The following is a 22,256-nucleotide window of genomic DNA, read 5'->3' on the forward strand; positions in this document are numbered from 1 at the left end:
GTTCTTTGGAGTAACAGTGGAAAACGGGGCAGATTCATTCATTCAACAAGTACCACTGTCTCTATTTATATATTAGAATTTCAGTATAAAGCCATTTCACAACTTCACTATTTAGTCAAAAAATGGATGCCCACGTAAATTTATTTTTCTGGATACTTCCTGCCCTTGTATTCAATACTTGTCCCTTTGATAGATATGATTTTCTTAGCCAAATAGAGGCCATTCTGTGTGTCCACAACTTGTTGAGTTCCTTTAGAACAGAGAATGGGCCACTGACGGTTCCTCAAATCCCCTTCTTAGAGGTTGAGCTCTTTTGAAGAAAGGATTTTTTTTTTTATATCCTTATGAGATACACTCTATTATCCTGAATTCAGAAATGACTTGTGTTAAAAACAACTTTTCCGGACCTGAAAATAATTCTTTTTTTGCCCAAACTCAAATTATTTGGGGCACTGATTATTCTGCTGGGTTTCACCTCCAGCCTCATAGTTTCAGCACCCTTGGGAGTATTGGGAGTTTAATACATAAAAAAGAAGTGAATAAGTAAAGCTTTCAGAAAGCTCACTTGTCTCGAGTTTCCCTGAATAAAGTAATTAGAAAGATATCTGCCGTAGGTCCCTGTAACTTAGAAATTGAATGACTTGGATATAAGCTGACATCTAACTCACAAATTAACCGGACAATTCTTTAAAACTGTATTCTTCTGTCTAGTTTTCTCTCTCTTTTTCAACAAACATTTCTAAAGCAATATTTGAAATCCACACTCAAACACATCATTAACTAACACTTCACCCTTGGAGACCAGTGGACAAGTTATAGATTTTCAGTGTTCTTTTGGAAGAAAGCTATTTAGCTTGAGCATCTACTGTCATTTGGGTGACTGGCAAAAGAGAAAAGATGTACACAGTTCAACAACAAGAAAAACCCAGAACTGAGCCTTATTTCTAAAAAAAAAGGAAGAAAATCTTTAATAAAGGATTATATTTCTCATCCTGGGAAAAATGTTGAGCAGGGAAAGTATAAACAAAAGATATTTTTGAAATGGCAGAGAAAGGTTTTGTCTAAAAGGCACTGATCCAAACATGCTGACCTATCAGAAATGCCCATAAAGTGATAAAAAGATAATTTCAAAGCCAAACGCCGAACACAGAAATAAGAGAGGGGGCCTCTTAATGTGTTGAGACAGTGATCTCATGCCTCTAAATTCTTATACATAATTCACTGTAACTCTCTTTCTGTCAAAGGAGAAAGAAAGAAAGAAAGAAAAAAAAAACAGCAATACTTTTCTAATGCTAGAAAAAAAAAGCATAAACAAGCAAAAACAATATCATATAAAAGATCCACCCAAATGCACTGCAAAATATATTCGATTTGGCTTTTTCATTGAGCTCTCTGAAAGCTTAATAGCTTTCTTCATCTTGATATTCCTGGCTCTGGGCATTGTATGCAGCTCTTCGCAGGTGTGTGCAACACACACACACAAGCGCAGTACATGTTGACCAAAATTCCTTGGTCATGTGAACATAGTCTCAAACGCAGCCACACAGACTGCATACGTAATTACATTTTGTACTGATTTGCTTGTCATGCACTATAGCCAGTTTTACTTTCAAAAGAGAAATACCTTATAGGACTGGACGTGATGTCGGGGTCACGAGCAGTCACTTGCCCAATCACGGAGTTGAGAGCAGCATTTTCATGAACTTCGAGGAGGTAAGTCGGTGAAGAGAAGACTGGAGGCTCATCTGCATCTTCGACAACAATTTTGACTGTCGCCGTGTCTTTAAAGGGCCCCCTGCTGCTGAAACGCGGGTCAGTGTGGACATTGGCTGCCTCTACCTTCAGCGTATAGGATTTTTTGGTCTCAAAATCCAGAGGCTGTTAAGAAATGACAAAGATGAATGTTTCTCACTAATGACCACAGCAGCGAGAACAAATGAGTATAATGCTGATGGATGATCGTTATGTGCATTTAAGCCCATTTGTGAGCCTTAATGGGATCACTCTCCATTCCCCCAGATTCAACCTGTAAATTTTACAGGCATTTATTGATATCTGTTTATTATACAAGCTCAGTGAATCTAATCTCCTACTGTTTTGTTTTGTTTTGCTCATTTCACTTGGAATTCACAAAATATTCACAGTCATGAATTGTGCCATCAAAATTTCACTTCAGAGTCATAATAAAATTTTACTAGTGAAGGCATGATCTGCATACCAATCAGCCAGTTAATCGGGCCTCTGCTGGTCAGAGATAAGGCAGCATCGAACATAATCTCTATCTGGGAAGAATATTTTATCATTTCTGCAACAGAGTGTGAAATGTAAAGAACTAGAAATAATCATTGTTTAGTCCATGGAGACATTATAAAGCACAATTTAGCACTAATCCCAACAAAGAGTGTTTTCTTATTTCACTTCCAGAGCATCACTGCTTTACTGATCATGTGGCTAAAATGAGGCTTATTATTTTTTAGGGCATTCTTAGAAGGTCTCTATTATATGAGTTCTGTGCTGTGAAGCAGGTGGGCATATAAAGAAATATGTATACAGACACATATCTACCTGTGTTTATATTTAGGGTAGATAGATATATAGATAGACAGACAGGTAGGTAACTAGGTCTGGTGGTGACTTCCACCAACCAGTTAAAAGCAATTTGAAATTACCTCATTGCACCATTACTGAAAATATTTCTGACCTATTAATACCTCTTTCCTTAAAAGCCCCAGAGACTTAACTTAATGCCCTACGTAAATAGAGGCAGGTAAAAGAACACAGTCCCTTTAAACAACCAGAAGGCCATCTGCATCAGAACCCTCACAGTCCAATTCTCTCGGCAACACATAATACTTAAGATGTCAAGGATGTATTTCTGTCAAGGTTCAAAGAGACAATTTAGGTTTGCATGGCAATTCTTATAAGAAATTGAACTTTACGTCTGTGGTGCAAATTTTTAAAAAATAAGCTGGAACACAAGCTGGCATTAGTGAACTCTTTCAGAGAACTCCTATACAAGCTTAAATATATATTCTTATTTCAAAATTTTATGTTGATTCTTATATTTGAATTTCATTCTAAGTGGACTTAGATTTTTTTTGATATATTATCTAATAAACAAGGCAGATACTCAATCCCCTGTCTATTCTGAAATTACTAAACACATGTACCCGTGTGTACATGAATAGGCAATTCAACATCAACATTTTCACAATTTGCTAATCACCCCTACTGTAACAATTTTGTAATCTCAAATTCTTTACAAACGCTGTTAAACATAAAAGATTATATTCTGCTTAATTCTTAGCCCAACATAATGACAATCTACCCGAACACATCCTGGTGTCCTTGGGATTTTGTCAGACAAAAAAGAGGACCCATGAATTGCGGGAAAATGACTCCATACAGATTGTTCTCTAGAGTAAAATACATAGGTTTTTTTGGTGTCAAGATGTGTAGTATATGCTTCCAAGTTTATAAATAATGGTGAATAAAAATACAGCAAACAGCTAATTGCTTCAGTTTATAAAAGCACCTTATGGTAACAAAGAATAGCAGTTAATAATAACAACAAAAACGACATTAGGAATCATTAGCCAAGGAAAATGTGTCTCTGGGTTAGTCAGTAATTGACTCAAGTATAATTATACTGTACTCTATTTCACACATGAGTTTTTAAATACTTTGCAACTCTTAATACTGAGCTCCATCCAGGTTTAAAGTGAGTGTTACTCAGCAGAGTTAAAATAGATGCAGCCATTTTCTTTTCAAAGTTGATTTTTAAAATTGATTTTGTATATAAAACTATATCCAGAAAATTCCAGGTTCTCACTTTCAATACCTCCCCAAAAGGGGATTTTAAGAGCATGACCATTGGAAGCAGATCCCTGTGAAACATGACAGAGAGAGTCAAATAGTAAGCTTGGAGTCATGTCATTGTAATGCTGATCAAGACAGAGGGCAAAATTATTGGCTCCTGACACTGTGACCTATTATCTATCTTCTAATTCATGAATCAGCAAATCCGTTTTAAAATTAATTTGTACTACTTCATGGCAAGCATATAAAGAACAATGTTGAACAAAATACTCATGATTAAGATAAAAGGGTATTTTTCTTTGCAAATGCCCATGTCTGTAAAATACTGAACTGTGTTCTACACGTTTTTTAATGAAAGTAGTTGTCACGATGAGAAATAAATATGGAAAATGTACAGAATTTTTCACATTTACCACATGCACACAAAGGATCATGAGCAAAAGCAGTCACAGATTGCAATATGGAGAGACATACCATGCTCTCGGATTGGAAGAATCAATATTGTGAAAATGACTATACTACCTAAAGCAATCTACAGGTTCAATGCAATCCCCATCAAATTACCAGACACTTTTCACAGAATTAGAGCAAAAAATTATACAATTTGTATGGAAACACAAAAGACCCTGAATAGCCAAAGCAATCTTGAGGTTAAAAAAAAGGAGCTGGAGGAATCAGACTCCCAACTTCAGACTATACTACAACGGTACAGTAATCAAGACAGTATGGTATTGGCACAAAAACAGAAGTATAGATCAATGGAACAGGATAGAAAGCCCAGAGGTAAACCTATGCACATATGGTCACCTTATCTTTGATAAAGGAGGCAAGAATATACAATGGAGAAAAGACAGCCTCTTCAATAAGTGGTGCTGGGAAAACTGGACAGCTACATGTAAAAGAATGAAATTAGAACACTCCCTAACACCATACACAAAAATAAACTCAAAATGGATTAAAGACCTAAATGTAAGGCCAAACACTATAAAACTTTTAGAGGAAAACATAGGAAGAACACTCTTTGACATAAATCACAGCAAGATCTCTTTTGACCCACCTCCTAGAGTAATGGAAATAAAAACAAAAATAAACAAATGGGACCTAATGAAACTTAAAAGCTTTTGCACAGCAAAGGAAACCATAAACAAAGACAACCCTCAGAATGGGAGAAAATATTTGCAAATGAATCAACAGACAAAGGATTAATCTCCCAAATATATAAACAGCTCATGCAGCTCAATATTAAAAAAACAAACAACCCAATTTAAAAATGGGCAGAAGCCCTAAACAGACATTTCTCCAAAGAAGACATATAGATGGCCAAGAGGCACATGAAAAGATGCTCAACATCACTAATTATCAGAGAAATGCAGATCAAAACTAAAATGAGGTATCACCTCACACGAGTCAGAATGGCCATCATCAGAAAATCTACAAACAACAAATGATGGAGAGGGTGCAGAGAAAAGGGAAGCCTCTTGCACTATGGGTGGGAATGTAAATTGATACAGCCACTGAGGAGAACAGTATGGAGGTTCCTTAAAAAACTGAAAATAGAACTACTATATGACCCAGGAATCCCACTACTGGGCATATACCATATTTTGGACATGTGTCCAAAAGACACATGTACCCCAATGTTCATTGCAGCACTATTTACAATAGCCAGGTCATGGAAACAACCTAAGTGTCCATCAACATCTGAATGGATAAAGAAGATGTGGTACATATATGAAATGGAATATTATTCAGCCACAAAAAGAAATGAAATTGGGTCATTCGTAGAGATGTGGATGGACCTAGAGTCTGTCATACAGAGTGAAGTAAGTCAGAAAGAGAAAAACAAATATCGTATATTAACTCATATATGTGGAATCTAGAAAAATGGTACAGATGAACCTATTTGCAGGGCAGGAATAGAAAGGCAGACATAGAGAACGGATGTGTGGACATGGAGGGGAAGGGAAGGGGAGGATGAATTAGGAGATTAGGTTTGACAAATACACTACCATGTGTAAAATAGATAGCTAGTGGGAACCTGCTGTATAGCATAGGGAGCTGAGCTTGGTGCTCTGTGATGGCCTAGTTGGGTGGGATGGAGGCGGGGAGGGAGGTCCAAGAGGGAGGGGATATGTGTATGCATATGGCTGATTCACTTCACTTTGTGGCAGAAACTAACACAACATTGTAAAGCAATTATACTCCAATTTTAAAAAAGCCATATATTCTTTGTACTATTTATGGAGATGTTTCTTTCTCCAATCGTAGCCCCACACCCAGGAGAAAAGCAAAGATGAGCTTCATTGACCACAATGCTTGGACATTTGATCACAGTTAGGAGTATCTAATGATAGCAGGGTGGGCCCTGTCCTTCCGGTGCCAGAACTAGCCAGAATAACTGAAGCTGACTACTTTGTCTGTCTTTGAGTTTCCCTAAAAGCAGAGCCTGCAGTGAAGACACAGGAAACTTGAATGCATTTTGCAGAGATATTCTAGGAAGCAGGAGATTAGAAATGGGGAGAGTTCTATAGAAAAGGATGAAAAGCCATTGAACTTGCCACCTCTATGGGCTTATGAGGATTATTCCCACTGAAAATCCTCTAAGGAATCATAAACAATATGCCTTACAATAATTTCTTCAGTGAATAGGAACTGTCCACCAATCTTTGTCCCTCATTGCTTGAAGGTTGCCTTCAGAGCGTTGGCTTTCCTACATAGGTGGATGCTCTGGACAAGAACTGAGCAAGTTCCTGCAGCTCATGGAAAAACACTGATACACAGAGAGGAAAGAAATGATGGGTGAGATGGGAGGCTAGCACCACCATGGTCACAGTTTACCGAGGTTTAGCTGAAATATAAAGTAGGACTATGTGCAAAAGGCACTCACTTTTGCACAGCTCAAGAAGGCAAACCTCCTCCAGTTCTAAGATTATGTCAGGAAGCCCACCCAACCCCTACCACCTTCAACATTCAAGTTTCAAAGAGGTATTCTGAAGATGAACAAAACCTTCCTGAGCTTACCTTTCTCAGTCTTATAATGCCATCCTGGGTCTGGGCATCAGAAGTGATTTCAAAGAGTGCTGTTCCATCTCCGTCAATGATGTCATATGACGACTGTGCATTTTCACCAATATCCTGATCATTGGCCTTCACCCTCCCTATGGCAGTGCCAAGAACCACATCTTCTGGTACTGAGAAGTGATACAGACCTTAGGAAAGAGGAGAGACACTGAGCACTGCACATATTCCATTCTTCATTCATTCATCTAACAAATATGTATTGGGCACCTCTTTTGCTCTGGCTACTTCTGTATAGATACTACCAATACAGTGACGGGAAAGACAAAAACATCCTTTCCACTGTGGAATGTACAGTCTTTTAAATGAGCCAGAGACAAATGTTCCCAGAAGAAGCAGTGATCTCTCTTTGAAACTCTTCTGAGTTATGGGACTTATTCAACCATATGTTTACCAAGTACATATTTGGAGCAGAGTTGTATCAGGATATTAGTGAGTTTATGTGAATGTTCTTTCCAATTTGCTGTATAATCACATTGGCTGCCCTTGGGGATATTCATTGTTGCCCAACATAAAATATTAAGTTAATTTCAGCACAGATAGATGCAACGTGTAACACACTGAAAGTCACTTTTGAAGTTACCTTTATATTTACAGACTTGTAGACCATTTTTGATAAAATCCAATTACCAAGCTTCTGCTGTGCCCTGCAGCAAGCTGTTCAGACACATGAAACACTCCTCTTGTTACTAAAATTCTCCTTGCTCTGAAGACCAAAAATCCTACCTTCAAAACTCTCTAGGCAAAATACAGTTACAGTGTATGTGGCTTCTCCTATGGGGGCAGGAAAACGTGTCTAATTAGCGATATTAGTCCCATTTTTATTCAGATCACTTTGGCTGTTGTATTGGTGTCGCTCACTTTCATTGGTGTAGGGGAAGTTGCTGGTACCCCAACCCTGTAACCCCTGGCCGTTACCACTTCAGTCACACCTGCCCTACAGCCAACTGCCAACTCTTGCATTTCTTTGCTAAGGGTTTCCTCTGGCCTTCAGAACCCGTTTTGTCCATTGCCTGTCAGTCCAGAACTATCAGAAAATTAATACCCCCAGAGAAGCAGCCCTCAAAGGCTCACGCAACTTAGCACATAAAATTCCAGGCTCCTCGCCCTCTCTGGCAGGATAATCTTAATCTGGTCCTTTTCTTTTGTCTATTTACAGTGCTCCAGAGTTTCCCCAATGGAATGAGGCTCCAGTCACCCCCAGTCATCGCTGGCTTGATAATGCACACTGTCAGCTTTCTAGCCTCCTCTCGCTCACAATTCTCACTTCCCTGCTGGCGTTTCTTGGGATCATCTCCAAGATAAACTACTTATAATCAAATCCTTCTCTCAGTGCCTGTTTCCAGGGAACCCAAACCCAGACAACCAGGAAGTTGTAGTCCCACTGCAACAAGAACAAGGGACAATAAACATTCAGTGAAACATAAACCCAAAAGGAAAAATTATATCTGGAGAACATAACCTAATTCTAGTTTGAACTCAATCACTGAGTCCCTTGGATAAACTAAGGCTTATTTTAGCCAATATAACAAGATTACTTTAGATGATGGGCGAGCTTTTCTTCTAGAACTAACACACTTTTATTTAATGATGAAATTAAAGTGTCTCTTTAAATCATAATATTATGTGACCTGGGAACAAAAATGTTTTCCAAACAGTTTTGCTGTAAGGAAGGCACCAAAAATCATCAGTCTAGCACAAGTCTCCCAACACCCTCATAATTGGTGTAATGATTCCATTTCCTTCCAACTTTATATTTCAGGTAAATTTTCAGATGATTCCTTGAGGTGTGCTTATTAAATAATAAGACAGCAAGGGGCTCACCTTGCTACCAACCCTGCATCAGGAAACCTTGGGAAACCAAGCCAATGAAACGTTTCTTTATCCACTTTTATTCTTCCTACTCTCATCATCCCTTTCAGTGGGATCGTAGTTAATCGATATTACCTCTAAGAAAGGGAACACTTGAAACTTATCCGCCACCACTCAATTGAAACAATCATTTTCTGAGAAAGAGGAGTTCCATGTTAACGCATTAACTATAATGGCAATTGAAAAGAAAACAGAAGAGTCAGGGGAAGGATGCAAGGGATGGTCGTTTTTATTTCAGTCATTTGGTTTAAAAGGGTTGCATTGTTGTCTGATTTATGAATGGCGCCAGATGTGAAAATTCTAAAATTCTTTCAAAAAAAGAAAAATTTTAAAATATCTTTATTGGAGTATAATTGCTTTACAATGGTGTGTTAGTTTCTGCTTTCTAACAAAGTGAATCAGCTATACATATACATATATCCCCATATCTCTTCCCTCTTGCGTCTCCCTCCCTCCCACCCTCCCTATTCCACCCCTCTAGGTGGTCACTAAGCACCAAGCTGATCTCCCTGTGCTATGCGGTTGCTTCCCACTAGCTATCTGTTTCACATTTGGTAGTGTATATATATCCATGCCACTGTCTCACTTTGTCCCAGTTTACCCTTCCCCCTCTCCATGTCCTCAAGTCCATTCTCTAGTAGGTCTGCATCTTTATTCCCGTCCACCCCGTAGGTTCTTCAGGACCATTTTTTTTTTTTTTTTTTTTTTTTAGATTCCATATATATGCGTTAGCACGCGGTATTTGTTTTTCTCTTTCTGACTTACTTCACTCTGTATGACAGACTCTAGGTCCATCCACCTCACTACAAATAACTCAATTTCGTTTCTTTTTATGGCTGAGTAATATTCCATTGTATATATGTCCACATCATCTTTATCCATTCATCTGTCAATGGACACTTAGGCTGCTTCTATGTCCTGGCTATTGTAAATAGAGTTGCAGTGAACATTGTGGTACATAACTCTTTGGATTATGGTTTTCTCAGGGTATATGCCCAGTAGTGGGATTGCTGAGTTGTATGGTAGTTCTATTTTTAGTTTTTTGAGGAACCTCCATACTGCTCTCCATAATGGCTGTATCAATTTACATTCCCACCAACAGTGCAAGAGGGTTCCCTTTTCTCCACACCCTCTCCAGCATTGTTTGTAGATTTTTTGAGGATGGCCATTCTGACTGGTGTGAGGTGATATCTCATTGTAGTTTTGATTTGCATTTCTCTAATAATGATGTTGAGATTCTTTCTTGTGCTGGTTGGCAATCTGTATATCTTCTTTGGAGAAATGTCTATTTAGGTCTTCTGCCCATTTTTGGATTGGGTTGTTTTTTTTTTTGATATTGAGCTGCCTGAGCTGCTTGTAAATTTTGGAGATTACTCCTTTGTCAGTTGCTTCATTTGCAAATATTTTCTCCCATTCTGAGGGTTGTCTTTTCGTCCTGTTTATGGTTTCCTTTGCTGTGCAGAAGCTTTTAAGTTTCATTAGGTCCCATTTGTTTTTTTTTTGTTTTCATTTCCATTTCTCTAGGAGCTCAGTCAAAAAGGATCTTGCTGCAATTTATGTCATAGAGTGTTCTGCCTATGTTTTCCTCTAAGAGTTTGATAGTGTCTGGCCTTACATTTAGGCCTTTCATCCATTTTGAGTTTATTTTTGTGTTTGGTGTTAGGGAGTGTTCTAATTTCATTCTTTTACATGAAGCTGTCCAGGTTTCCCAGCACCAATTATTGAGGAGACTGTCTTTTCTCCACTGTATATTCTTGCCTCCTTTATCAAAAATAAGGTGACCATATGTGTGTGGGTTTATCTCTGGGCTTTCTATCCTGTTCCATTGATCTATATTTCTGTTTTTGTGCCAGTACCATACTTTCTTGATTACTGTAGCTTTGTAGTAGAGTCTGAAGTCAGGGAGTCTGATTCCTCCAGCTCCGTTTTTCTTTCTCAAGATTGCTTTGGCTATTCGGGATCTTTTGTTTTTCCATACAAACTGTGGAAATCTTTTGTTCTGGTTCTGTGAAAAATGCCAGTGGTAGTTTGATAGGGATTACATTGAATGTGTAGATTGCTTTGGGTAGTATAGTCATTTTCACAATTTTGATTCTTCCAATCCAAGAACATGGTATATCTCTCCATCTGTTTGTATTATGTTTAATTTCTTTCATCACTGTCTTATAGTTTTCTGCACACAGGTCTTTGATCTCCTTAGGTAGATTTATTCCTAGGTATTTTATTCTTTGTGTTGCAGTGGTAAATGGGAGTGTTTCCTTAATTTCTCTTTCAGATTTTTCATCATTAGTGTATAGGAATGCAAGAGATTTCTGTACATTAATTTTGTATCCTGCTACTTTACCAAATTCACTGTTTAGCTCTAGTAGTTTCCTGGTAGCATCTTTAGGATTCTCTATGTACAGTATCATGTCATCTGCAAACAGTGACAGCTTTTCTTCTTCTTTTCCTATTTGGATTCCTTTTATTTCTTCTTCTTCTCTGCTTGCTGTGGCTAAAACTTCCAAAACAATGTTGAATAACAGTGGTGAGAGCAGGCAACCTTGTCTTGCTCCTGATCTTAGTGGAAATGGTTTGAGTTTTTCACCATTGAGGACAATGTTGGCTGTGGGTTTGTCATGTATGGCCTTTATTATGTTGAGGTAAGTTCCCTCTATGCCTACTTTCTGAAGAGTTTTTAATCATAAATGGGTGTTGAATTTTGTCAAAAGCTTTTTCCGCATCTATTGAGATGATCATACGTTTTTTTTCTTCAATTTGTTAATATGGTGTATCACATTGTTTGATTTGCATATATTGAAGAATCCTTGCATTCCTGGGATAAACCCCACTTGATCATGGTGTATGATCCTTTTAATGTGCTGTTGCATTCTCTTTGCTAGTATTTTGTTGAGGATTTTTGCAACTATGTTCATCAGTGATATTGGTCTGTAGTTTTCTTTCCTTGTGACATCTTTGTCTGGTTTTGGTATCAGGGTGATGGTGGCCTCGTAGAATGAGTTTGGGAGGGTTTCTCCCTCTGCTACATTTTGGAAGAGTTTGAGAAGGATAGGTGTTAGTTCTTCTCTAAATGTTTGATAGAATTCGCCTGTGAAGCCCTCTGGTCCTGGGCTTTTGTTTGTTGTAAGTTTTTAATCGCAGTTTCAATTTCAGTGCTTGTGACTGGTCTGTTTATATTTTCTATTTCTTTCTAGTTCAGTCTCGGAAGGCTGCACTTTTCTAAGAATTTGTCCATTTCTTCCAGGTTATCCATTTTATTGGCATATAGTTGCTTGTAGTAATCTCTCATGATCCTTTGTATTTCTGCAGTGTCAGTTGTTACTTCTCCTTTTTCATTTCTAATTCTATTGATTTTAGTCTTCTCCCTTTTTTTCTTGATGAGTCTGGCTAATGGTTTATCAATTTTGTTTATCTTCTCAAAGAACCAGCTTTTAGTTTTAGTGATCTTTGCTATGGTTTCCTTCATTTCTTTTTCATTTATTTCTGATCTGATCTTTATGATTTCTTTCCTTCTGCTAACTTTGGAGTGTTTTTTTTGTTGTTGTTCTTCTTTCTCTAATTGCTTTAGGTGTAAGATTAGGTTGTTTATCTGAGGTGTTTCTTGTTTCTTAAGGTAGGATTGTATTGCTATAAACGTCCCTCTTAGAACTGCTTTTGCTGCATCCCATAGGTTTTGGGTTGTCGTGTTTTCATTGTCATTTGTTTCTAGGTATTTTTTTATTTCCTCTTTGATTTCTTCACTGATATCTTGGTTATGTAGTAGTGTATTGTTTAGCCTGCATGTGTTTGTATTTTTTAGTTTTTTTCCTGTAATTGATATCTAGTCTCATAGCGTTGTGGCCAGAAAAGATACATGGCACGATTTCAATTGTTTAAAATTTACCAAGGCTTGATTTGTGACCCAAGATATAATCTATCCTGGAGAATGTTCCATGTGCACTTGAGAAGAAAGTCTATTCTGTTGTTCTTGGTTGGAATGTCCTATTAATACCAATTAAGTCCATCTTGTTTAATGTACCATTTAAAGCTTGTGTTTCCTTATTTATTTTCATTTTGGATGATCTGTCCATTGGTGAAAGTGGGGTGTTAAAGTCCCCTAATATTTTTGTGTTACTGTCGATTTCCCCTTTTACGCGTGTTAGCATTTGCCTTATGTATTGAGGTGCTCCTATGTTGGGTGCATAAATATTTACAATTGTTATATCTTCTTCTTGGATTGACCCCTTGATCATTATGTAGTGTCCTTCTTTGTCTCTTGTAATAGTCTTTGTTTTACAGTCTATTTTGTCTGATATGAGAATTGCTACTCCAGCTTTCTTCTGATTCCTATTTGCATGGAATATCTTTTTCCATCCCCTCACTTTTAGTCTATATGTGTCCCTAGGTCTCAAGTGGGTCTCTTGTAGACAGCATATATATGGGTCTTGTTTTTGTATCCATTCAGCCAGTCTATGTCTTTTGCGTGGAGCATTTAATCCATTTACATTTAAGGTAATTATCGATATGTATGTTCGTATTACCATTTTCTTATTTGTTTTGGGTTTGTTATTGTAGGTCTTTTCCTTCTCTTGTGTTTCCTGCCTAGAGAAGTTCCTTTAGCGTTTGTTGTAAAGCTGGTTTAGTGGTGCTGAATTCTCTTAGCTTTTGCTTGTCTGCAAAGGTTTTAATTTCTCCGTAGAATCTGAATGACATCCTTGCTGGGTAGAGTAATCTTGGTTGTAGGTTTTCCCCTTTCATCACTTTAAATATGTCCTGTCACTCCCTTCTGGCTTGCAGAGTTTCTGCTGAAAGATCAGCTGTTAACCTTATGGGGATTCCCTTGTATATTATTTGTTGTTTTTCCCTTGCTGCTTTTAATATTTTCTCTTTGTATTTAATTTTTGATAGTTTGATTAATATGTGTCTTCGTGTGTTTCTCCTTGGATTTATCCTGTATGGGGCTCTCTGCGCTTCCTGGACTTGATTAACTATTTCCTTTCCCATATTAGGGAAGTTTTCAACTATAATCTCTTCAAATATTTTCTCAGTCCCTTTCTTTTTCTCTTCTTCTTCTGGGACCCCTATAATTCGAATGATGGTGTGTTTAATGTTGTCCCAGAGGTCTCTGAGACTGTCCTCAATTCTTTTCATTCTTTTATCTTTATTCTGGTCTGCAGTAGTTATTTCCACTATTTTATATTCCAGGTCACTTATCCATTCTTCTGCCTCAGTTATTCTGCTATTGATTCCTTCTAGAGAATTTTTTATTTCATTTATGGTGTTGTTCATCGTTGTTTGTTTGCTCTTTAGTTCTTCTAGGTCCTTGTTAAACGTTTCTTGTATTTTCTCCATTGTAATTCCAAGATTTGGGGTCATCTTTACTATCATTATTCTGAAATCTTTTTCAGGTAGACTGCCTATTTCCTCTTCATTTGTTTGGTCTGATGGGTTTTTACCTTGCTCCTTCATGTGCTGTGTGTTTCTCTTTCTTCTCATTTTGCTTAACTTACTGTGTTTGGGGTCTCCTTTTTGCAGGCTGCAGGTTCATAGTTCCTGTTGTTTTTGGTGTCTGCTGGCAGTGGCTAAGGTTGGTTTAGTGGGTTGTGTAGGCTTCCTGGTGGAGGGGACTAGTGCCTGTGTTCTGGTGGATGAGGCTGGATCTTGTCTTTCTGGTGGGCAGGTCTGTGTCCAGTGGTGTGTTTTTGGGTGTCTGTGACCTTATTATGATTTTAGGCAGTCTCTCTGCTAATGGGTTGGGTTGTATTCCTGTCTTGCTAGTTGTTTGGCATAGGGTGTCCAGCACTGTAGCTTGCTGGCCGTTGAGTGGAGCTGGGTCTTGGCATTGAGATGGAGATCTCTGGGAGATTTTCGCCGTCTGATATTACATGGAGCTGGGAGGTCTCTGGTGGACCAATGTCCTGAACTCGGCTCTCCCACCTCAGAGGCACAGGCCTGACGCCCGGCCGGAGCACCAACACCCTGTCATCCACACGGCTCAGAATAAAACAGAGAAAAACAGAAAGAAAGAAAAAATAAAATAAAATGAAGTTATTAAACTAAAAAATAATTATTAAAAATAAAAATTATTTAAAAAGTAATTTAAAAAAAGGAAATAAGAGAGCAACCAAACCAAAAAACAAATCCACCAATGATAACAAGTGCTAAAAACTATACTAAAAAAAAAAACAAAAAAAAACCCAGACAGACAGAACCCTAGGACAAATGGTAAAAGCAAAGCTATACAGACAAAATCACACACAGAAGCATACACATACAGACTCACAAAAAGAGAACAAGGAAAATAATATATATATCGTTGCTCCCAAAGTCCACTGCCTCAACTTGGGATGATTCGTTGTCTATTCAGCTATTACACACATGCAGGGTACATGAAGTTGACTGTGGAGATTTAATCCGCTGCTCCTGAGGCTGCTGGGATAGATTTCCCTTTCTCTTCTTTGTTCGCACTGCTACTGGAGTTCAGCTTTGGATTTGGGCCCGCCTCTGTGTGTAGGTCACCTGAGGGCATCTGTTCTTCGCTCAGACAGGACGGGGTTAAAGGAACAGCTGATTAGGGGGCTCTGGCTCACTCAGGCGGGGTGGGGGGAGGAAGGGGTATGGAATGCGGGGCAAGCCTGCGGCGGCAGAGCCCAACATGATGTTGCAACAGCCTGAGGCGCCACGTGTTCTCCCAGGGAAGTTGTCCCTCAATCATGGGACCCTGGCAGTGGCGGGCAGCACAGGCTCCCGGGAGGGGAGGTGTGGATAGTGACCTGTGCTTGCACACAGGCTTCTTGGTGGCGGCAGCAGCAGCCTTAGCGTCTCATGCCCGTCTCTGGGGTCTGCGCCGACAGCCGCGGCTCGCGCCCGTCTCTGGAGCTCGTTTAGGAGGTGCTCTGAATCCCCTCTCCTCGCACACCCCAATACAATGGTCTCTTGCCTCTTCGGCAGCTCCAGACTTTCTCCCGGACTCCCTCCCGGCTAGCTGTGGCGCACTAGCCCCTTCAGGCTGTGTTCACGCAGCCAACCCCAGTCCTCTCCCTGGGATCCGACCTCTGAAGCCCGAGCCTCAGCTCCCAGCCCCCGCCCGCCCCGCCGGGTGAGCAGACAAGCCTCTTGGGCTGGTGAGTGCAGGTCGGCACCGATCCTCTGTGCAGGAATCTCTCCGCTTTGCCCTCTGCACCCCTGTGGCTGCGCTCTCCTCCGTGGCTCCGAAGCTTCCCCCCTGCACAACCCCCGTCTCTGCCAGTGAAGGGGCTTCCTAGTGTGTGGAAACCTTTCCTCCTTCACAGTTCCCTCCCAGAGGTGCAGGTCCCATTCCTATTCTTTTGTTTCTGGTTTTTTGTTTTTTTTTTTGCCCTACCCAGGTACGTGGGGAGTTTCTTGCCTTTTGGGAGGTCTGAGGTCTTCTGCCAGTGTTCAGTTGGTGTTCTGTAGGAGCTGTTCCACATGTAGATGTATTTCTGATGTATATGGTATCTCCACGGCTCACTCCTCCGCCATCTTGAAGCTCTACCTCATGCCATCCACAAGGAAGATGTTCCAGTGGATTAAGTCCGAGGCCCCACTTCCAGCTGGACCCGGTTCTGGTGCTTTTCCCACAGCTGAGTCGGTGAAGCAAAACTGGTCAAGAGGCACCGCTCTCACTCCCACTTTTCCTAATGAAATGCATCTTTTCTGTTCTTTCTACCTTGGCATTTTTGCAGAGAAATTCTCCAAGGTACCTCAAATGTGTCATTTTCAAACTGCACCTCTGTCTTTCCCTTCCTCTCTCACTCTCCTTCTCCCTCCCCTCTCTTCTGTCTCTCTTCAAAAACTGGTTTTCCTAAGGTATTTCCTGTCCCAGCAAAGAGCACCAGCATGCATGTAATCTCTCATGTCAGAAATAGGATAACTCACCTCCTCAACTGAAAATGCAATCTATCCTTAGATTTTTGTTACCATTAGCTCTTAAATATCTATCACCCTTATACACTTTCTCCACTCCCACTGTGACCAGCCTTGCTTGCCAGGGCTTCCATCACCTTTTACATGAATGATTACAAGCACCCCTTACCTGGCTGCAGTGTGGAAAGACACTGGAAGAAGGCCAGATTCCATTTTCTCTGATTTCCCTAGAATCAAATCTTATTACTTAACCTACAAGTTAAAATATTTTAATGGCTTCCTAGTGATCTTAGGATAAAGGTCATGGTACTTAAAATGACCTACAAATCCAAGGATGGCTAACTCCTGCCTAACCTAACTCTCCAGCCTCGTGGTCCAGCTGTAGTGAAATTTTTTCAATTCTCATCCAGGGCCGTACACCCTTCTTCCTTGGGACTTTTGGACATCCTTTTCTTCTAGTTGCAATGTCCATCCTCCCTTCCCCAGTTTCACCTTGTTCCAGCTAATTCCTATTCATCATTTATTTCTCTCAATTCAAGACTCTCCATGTCAGAAAGTCCTTCCCAAATCATCTCTCTAATGTCACATTACTTGGATAAATGCACAGAAGGAAAGGGTTCTATGAGAGTACAAGAAAGTTGGCAAATAATGATCGTCTCCTTGATTCATTGATGGTGGCTGCCTACAATGCTGTTGAGAGGTTTCTGGGGCCAAGCACAGCTTTAGTAGGAACGGGCAGAGTCAGTGATCACTGATGCCCTGCCAGCCACGGGAAGGAGGAGTGTATATTCTGCAGCAAGAGTACTGTATATCTGCCTTCCCCACCTCAGGCTCTAGAGATTTAGTTTCTTTTATACAAGTGGGACTATTGATAGAACAATATCTGAGGTGTATTTCAATCATTCTCTTGAGTTTTCTTAATGGGAGGTACCATGCAATAGAGAAATAAGCACAAATCTTGCAGCCAAACTTGCTGGTTCTAATTCTCAGCTCCATTGTTTACTTTATGCTTAATATTCAGAAATGTTCTTAAATTCTTTGAAATCTGTAAAGTGAGGATACATTTAGTACCAAAATGATAGGAGAGTTCGTAGTCTTTCATATATATGAATTACCATACCTTGCACATAATAAGCACTTAGTGATTGCTATCAGTTTTTCAAATCACTGAAAATTGGAATATCGATTCAAAGGTAAACATCATACTTAGATGCTCACCAGTGTGGGGGATTCACTTACTCTGGGCAAATTTTGGAGGACTGTCATTCACGTCGGTGAGGGTCACTGTAAGTGTTGTGGTTCCAGACAGGCCGCCTGAGTGTCCACCCATATCTTTGGCTTGGATAACAACCACGTACTCCTCCTTGGCTTCTCTATCCATGTTGGGAAGGGCAGTTTTTATAATTGCTGAGGGGAAAAAATGGGAGAATGACTTTCAGCCGGACAGCTCATTCAAAAATCAATGTGTGAATCTCACACACACACACACACACACACACACACACACACAGAAACACACACGTGCATACATCAGGACCCCACTCAGATAATTTTCTGTTTTCTCTTGACATTTAGCTGGTGTGCATCTCTGATGCCAACACTGAGAAAGACTGTAGTCAGAGATGGTAGTGGATAACTTGCAAAAATACATTTTGTAAGGTATAAAAAAAAGAACTTGAGAATATATACATTAGAAAGTAAGCTGAATGGCATACTCTTGCCCACCAAATTAAAGTATAAATCATGACATAGCTTCATCTACTCAGGAAAATCCTGGAAGTGAAAGAATCCTACAGTTTATCACAGACTCCAATTCCCCTACAAGAGAAGTAAATACACAAATAGCTGGAAGGCTCTGAGGTCAAAGAGAAATCATTCTGAGGCTCACAAATACATCAGAGAGATGAAAGAAATAAATGCATTGTTAGAATCAACTCAGACAAATAAAGCGCCAATCAGAGTTAATATAGGCAAGTGTCTAAATCCTAAGGCATTGTTCAACTACATTTATATTTTAATTGTTTAGTTACATCATGACTAGAGTAAAAGTAATACATATTTTAGAGAAATGGGAAGATACAGAAAGGAGAAAAGGAAGTAAACATAAAATCATATAAAATAATATCAGTGCTAAAATGTTAGTATTTTTTCTGACATATTTTCAGGGTTTCATCTTCTTCTTCTTTGTGTGTGTCACTAGTAATTTAATATTCTTATTAAAGATTCAAAATCTTCTTAGATACTCCTGATGTTATTTTGAAAAATCTTTATTTAGCCCTCTCCCTACCCTCATACCTCTTTTCATAGATAGATACTGCTAACAGTTTGATGTGTATATTTTCACATGTATATGCATATAAATGTGCAAATGTGCATGTGAACATTTAACCACAAATGTGATCACAGTATAGTCATTGTTCTGAGACTTTCTTTTTTCACACAATGGATATCTTTGAGATCTTGTCAATGGTTAGAGGCCCAACTCATTACTTCTTACAGCTGCATAATTTTTCATTGAATTAATGTACTATGAGTAACTTGGGCATTCCCATATTAACTGATATTGCTATTTTTCCCATTTCAAATAAACATCCAGATATCTTATTATGATGATACTATATTTTTCTGTGCCCTGCAGTTTTACTTAACTCTATGCCATAAGATGCCCACCCCATATTACTAAAAGCCCATAATAGAAGTGTTTGTCACTAGTCCAGAATATCCCTATTGAATGAATGTGTTACCTCTCTGGACCAAGTGAAAGAAAATTCTCTGCATTAAAGACAATTTGCCCCCCACTTCTAACCTCAGGGACATCATAAATGTTCAATTCAAATTGAAGATGAGTGAATCGCTTGGCCATGTCTGAAGTTGTAATCCTGTGTTTTTGGACTCATATGCTCTAATTAAATCATCTGTCTGTAAAAGGTTTGCAAGGAGTTCAAGTCCCTGAATCATTCAAGTATCAGCCGAGGCACAAGAGTGCCCAGGGAAATCTAATCCACCCAGTCAGTGAGCAGGCTCTGGGAAAAGCTCTGAGTTCTTATGCACTTTCTTCAACCTTGAAGCCACCTTTATATCAGAGCTTCCCATTCAGGGAGCATTCAACTGGATAACCCTGCCTATTTGGAAATATGGATAGTAACATACTGATATCTTTCAATACAGTGATTTGTTTCAGGATTTGACCATATTGTAATATAAGTCAATAGGTCATACGTATATGGTTATAAACAAAAAACTGAAAGAAGAGAAAAATAGAAATATAGCAATCATTCTGATTTGGATCACTGTGAGGCATTGCTGAGGGGAAAATAAACATCTAGGCAAAAGACAGTAAAAACAACAATAAGAAAACCTCATTATCAGCATGACAAGATGCCAACACGGTTACTCCACTATGGATGTATATTTTCATGACTCAGAATCTTCAGTATGGGCCCAATTCCAGTAAGAAGCATTAGAAAACAGTTTTACCCCCGTGCTAGTAACATGAGTAACTTGTAGTTTGTAAAGTTTAGGTACCACCACAATTTAAGGTCATCATGAATTAAAGCCATCCATTGGACTTTGGAATTTGATGTAGAGCTTCTAATAATCAAAGAAAAGCGATATAATTCCTCAAGGGAGGCAGCAACTGTTTTCAAAGAAGTTTATGGATTAAGGTCTACACATTAATCCTCTTAGGTTACTTCCTTGGAAGAATTTTTACAGCTTCCTCAGAGTCAGAGAAGACTGGTATGTATTATTCTCATCATTTTTTTAATATATCATGAGAGCGTAAATTAAAAAAAAAAACTGTGATGTCTCTCAGACACGTGGAATTAAAATAGTTTCGAAGCTCGTTTGAAAATAGCATACTTGGGTCAGTGTCTGTGAGTTGTATCAGAATATGAGTGAAGCATCATGACAGAGGGCCTTGCTTTAATGGGACAAGAAGAGCTCCCTGGGTTTCCACCTATTACAGAAAGGTTGATGTCCTCCACCATCAAGGTACACAGCGTCCTACTACCTACGATGCACATCTGTTGACAAGTTAGAGTCTCCTTATAAATGCTCCCACCTATTGAAGTCAAGCAAGTTCGGTTTCTCATCTTATCCTCACACTTACAAGCTTTGTGATCATGAACACATTATTAAACCCACCAGGGCTCACCTCCCCTGTTAAATGGAGATAATAATCAGCCTCTCATCAAGGGGATTCTAAGACTATGTGAGATAAATCATGCAAAGTTCTTGTCCCACAGTAGTTACCCAACCGTACTGTCTCCCTTCCCCTTTTGGCTTCCCAAACAGAATGTAATGCTTCTCTGGATACTGGTAGAGTGCTGGACACTTGCCAGCTGCTCTTCCAGATCCACTCCCCAGTATTCTGCACCTCCTCCTGGCATGGGAGAGTGACCTCTATGGATGGACCTACTTGCTGGCTTTGTGTCAGACGCCACCAATGCACACTACCCTAGGAGACAGGGAGACTGGAGCAGGGTGAGGGTCCAGACCACTCAGTACCTCAATCACATGCTTGGCCATCTACGGTTTTTATCTTGGGATAACACTGGAGCAAAACTCTAGTGTCTGTTAGCGCCTCCTTCCCTGGCTCCTTCAGGTCTAGGAATGATATTAGCACTTCTGCTGCTGGCCTTGTGGGGCTTCCCTATTCCTTAATGGGCTCTCTTAACCTGGCCATACTTTTCTCAGTACTTTCCTCATTAAACTCTCCTGAATCACCCAACTCCTGCCAGGACCCTAAAAGATATGGTTAGGATATTGGTTCATTAGCCAAGTGTCAAACATGTTTCCACCATGTCATTCTTACATCTACAGGTCAAAAGTACATCAATGTAATCGCGTATAGCTGTCTAAAGGACTGCTCCTTGAGACGGCAAGACAGGTATTTGGTTCCTTATCTGTAACATGAGAATAATACGTATACAGTGAAGTGAGTTGCTCACGATGACCCATCTGGGAAGCTGCACACCTGGGAGGTTTCACACCTTCTTCTTTTATTGTACAACATTGAGAGTAGGTTTCCTGATATTTTAAGCTAAGTGGGGAGTGTCTCCCATGTCCTTAGGGTGTGCCACACACGTAACTGGCTTCAGTACAAACTGTAATGAACAGCTCTTGCTTTGCCTGAGCCCATTGCCTTACAACTAGCAGCAACTCATTAAAAAATCCAAGACATAGTTTCTGGAACATTTTTCCTGCTACCTTGTGCCCATAAAAGCAGGATAAGAAAAACCACAAGTGTCCTTGGTCCTTCTATTTTTCTCCTTGTGTTGGGGCATATCTATACATGTTACTTAACTTTTTAAATTCCTATACAAAAGGCAGATCATTTAATGTGCATAGATACGGCAAGATGTTAATAAACTCCTAAAACAGAAGCTTAAAAACTGCCTTAAACGTTCTTTCTACTTCTTCTCCCCTGAATTACTTGCTTTGGCCCACATATTCTCCCAAGTATTAGTAGCTTTAAGTTATTTCTTTTGTGGACAAGAGAAGGACTTCTGTTTTAAAAATTGTTTGGTATTAAATATCACCAAATACAGAAGAGAAAATATAGTAATAAGTGATTTTCCCTCTCTGATTTGAGAAGTCACAACTTTTGAACTATGAAG

General features: G+C 39.4%; 1 protein-coding gene across 2 annotated transcripts in view; it reads right to left on the minus strand.

Annotated features, from left to right (window-relative positions):
• The window catches only part of CDH8 (cadherin 8), a 370,394-nt gene that overhangs the window by 141,390 nt on the left and 206,748 nt on the right, over window positions 1-22,256 (minus strand). For both annotated transcript variants that reach the window (XM_082439484.1, XM_082439485.1), the window contains exons 5-7: window positions 17,875-18,042; window positions 6,841-7,028; window positions 1,625-1,878 (exon numbers count right to left, since the gene is read on the minus strand). In XM_082439484.1, the coding sequence (XP_082295610.1) occupies window positions 1,625-1,878; window positions 6,841-7,028; window positions 17,875-18,042 (610 nt within the window). The remainder of the gene's footprint in view (window positions 1-1,624; window positions 1,879-6,840; window positions 7,029-17,874; window positions 18,043-22,256) is intronic.

Source organism: Balaenoptera physalus, assembly GCF_965194825.1.
Source record: "Balaenoptera physalus genome assembly, chromosome: 19".
NCBI lineage: Eukaryota > Metazoa > Chordata > Mammalia > Artiodactyla > Balaenopteridae > Balaenoptera > Balaenoptera physalus.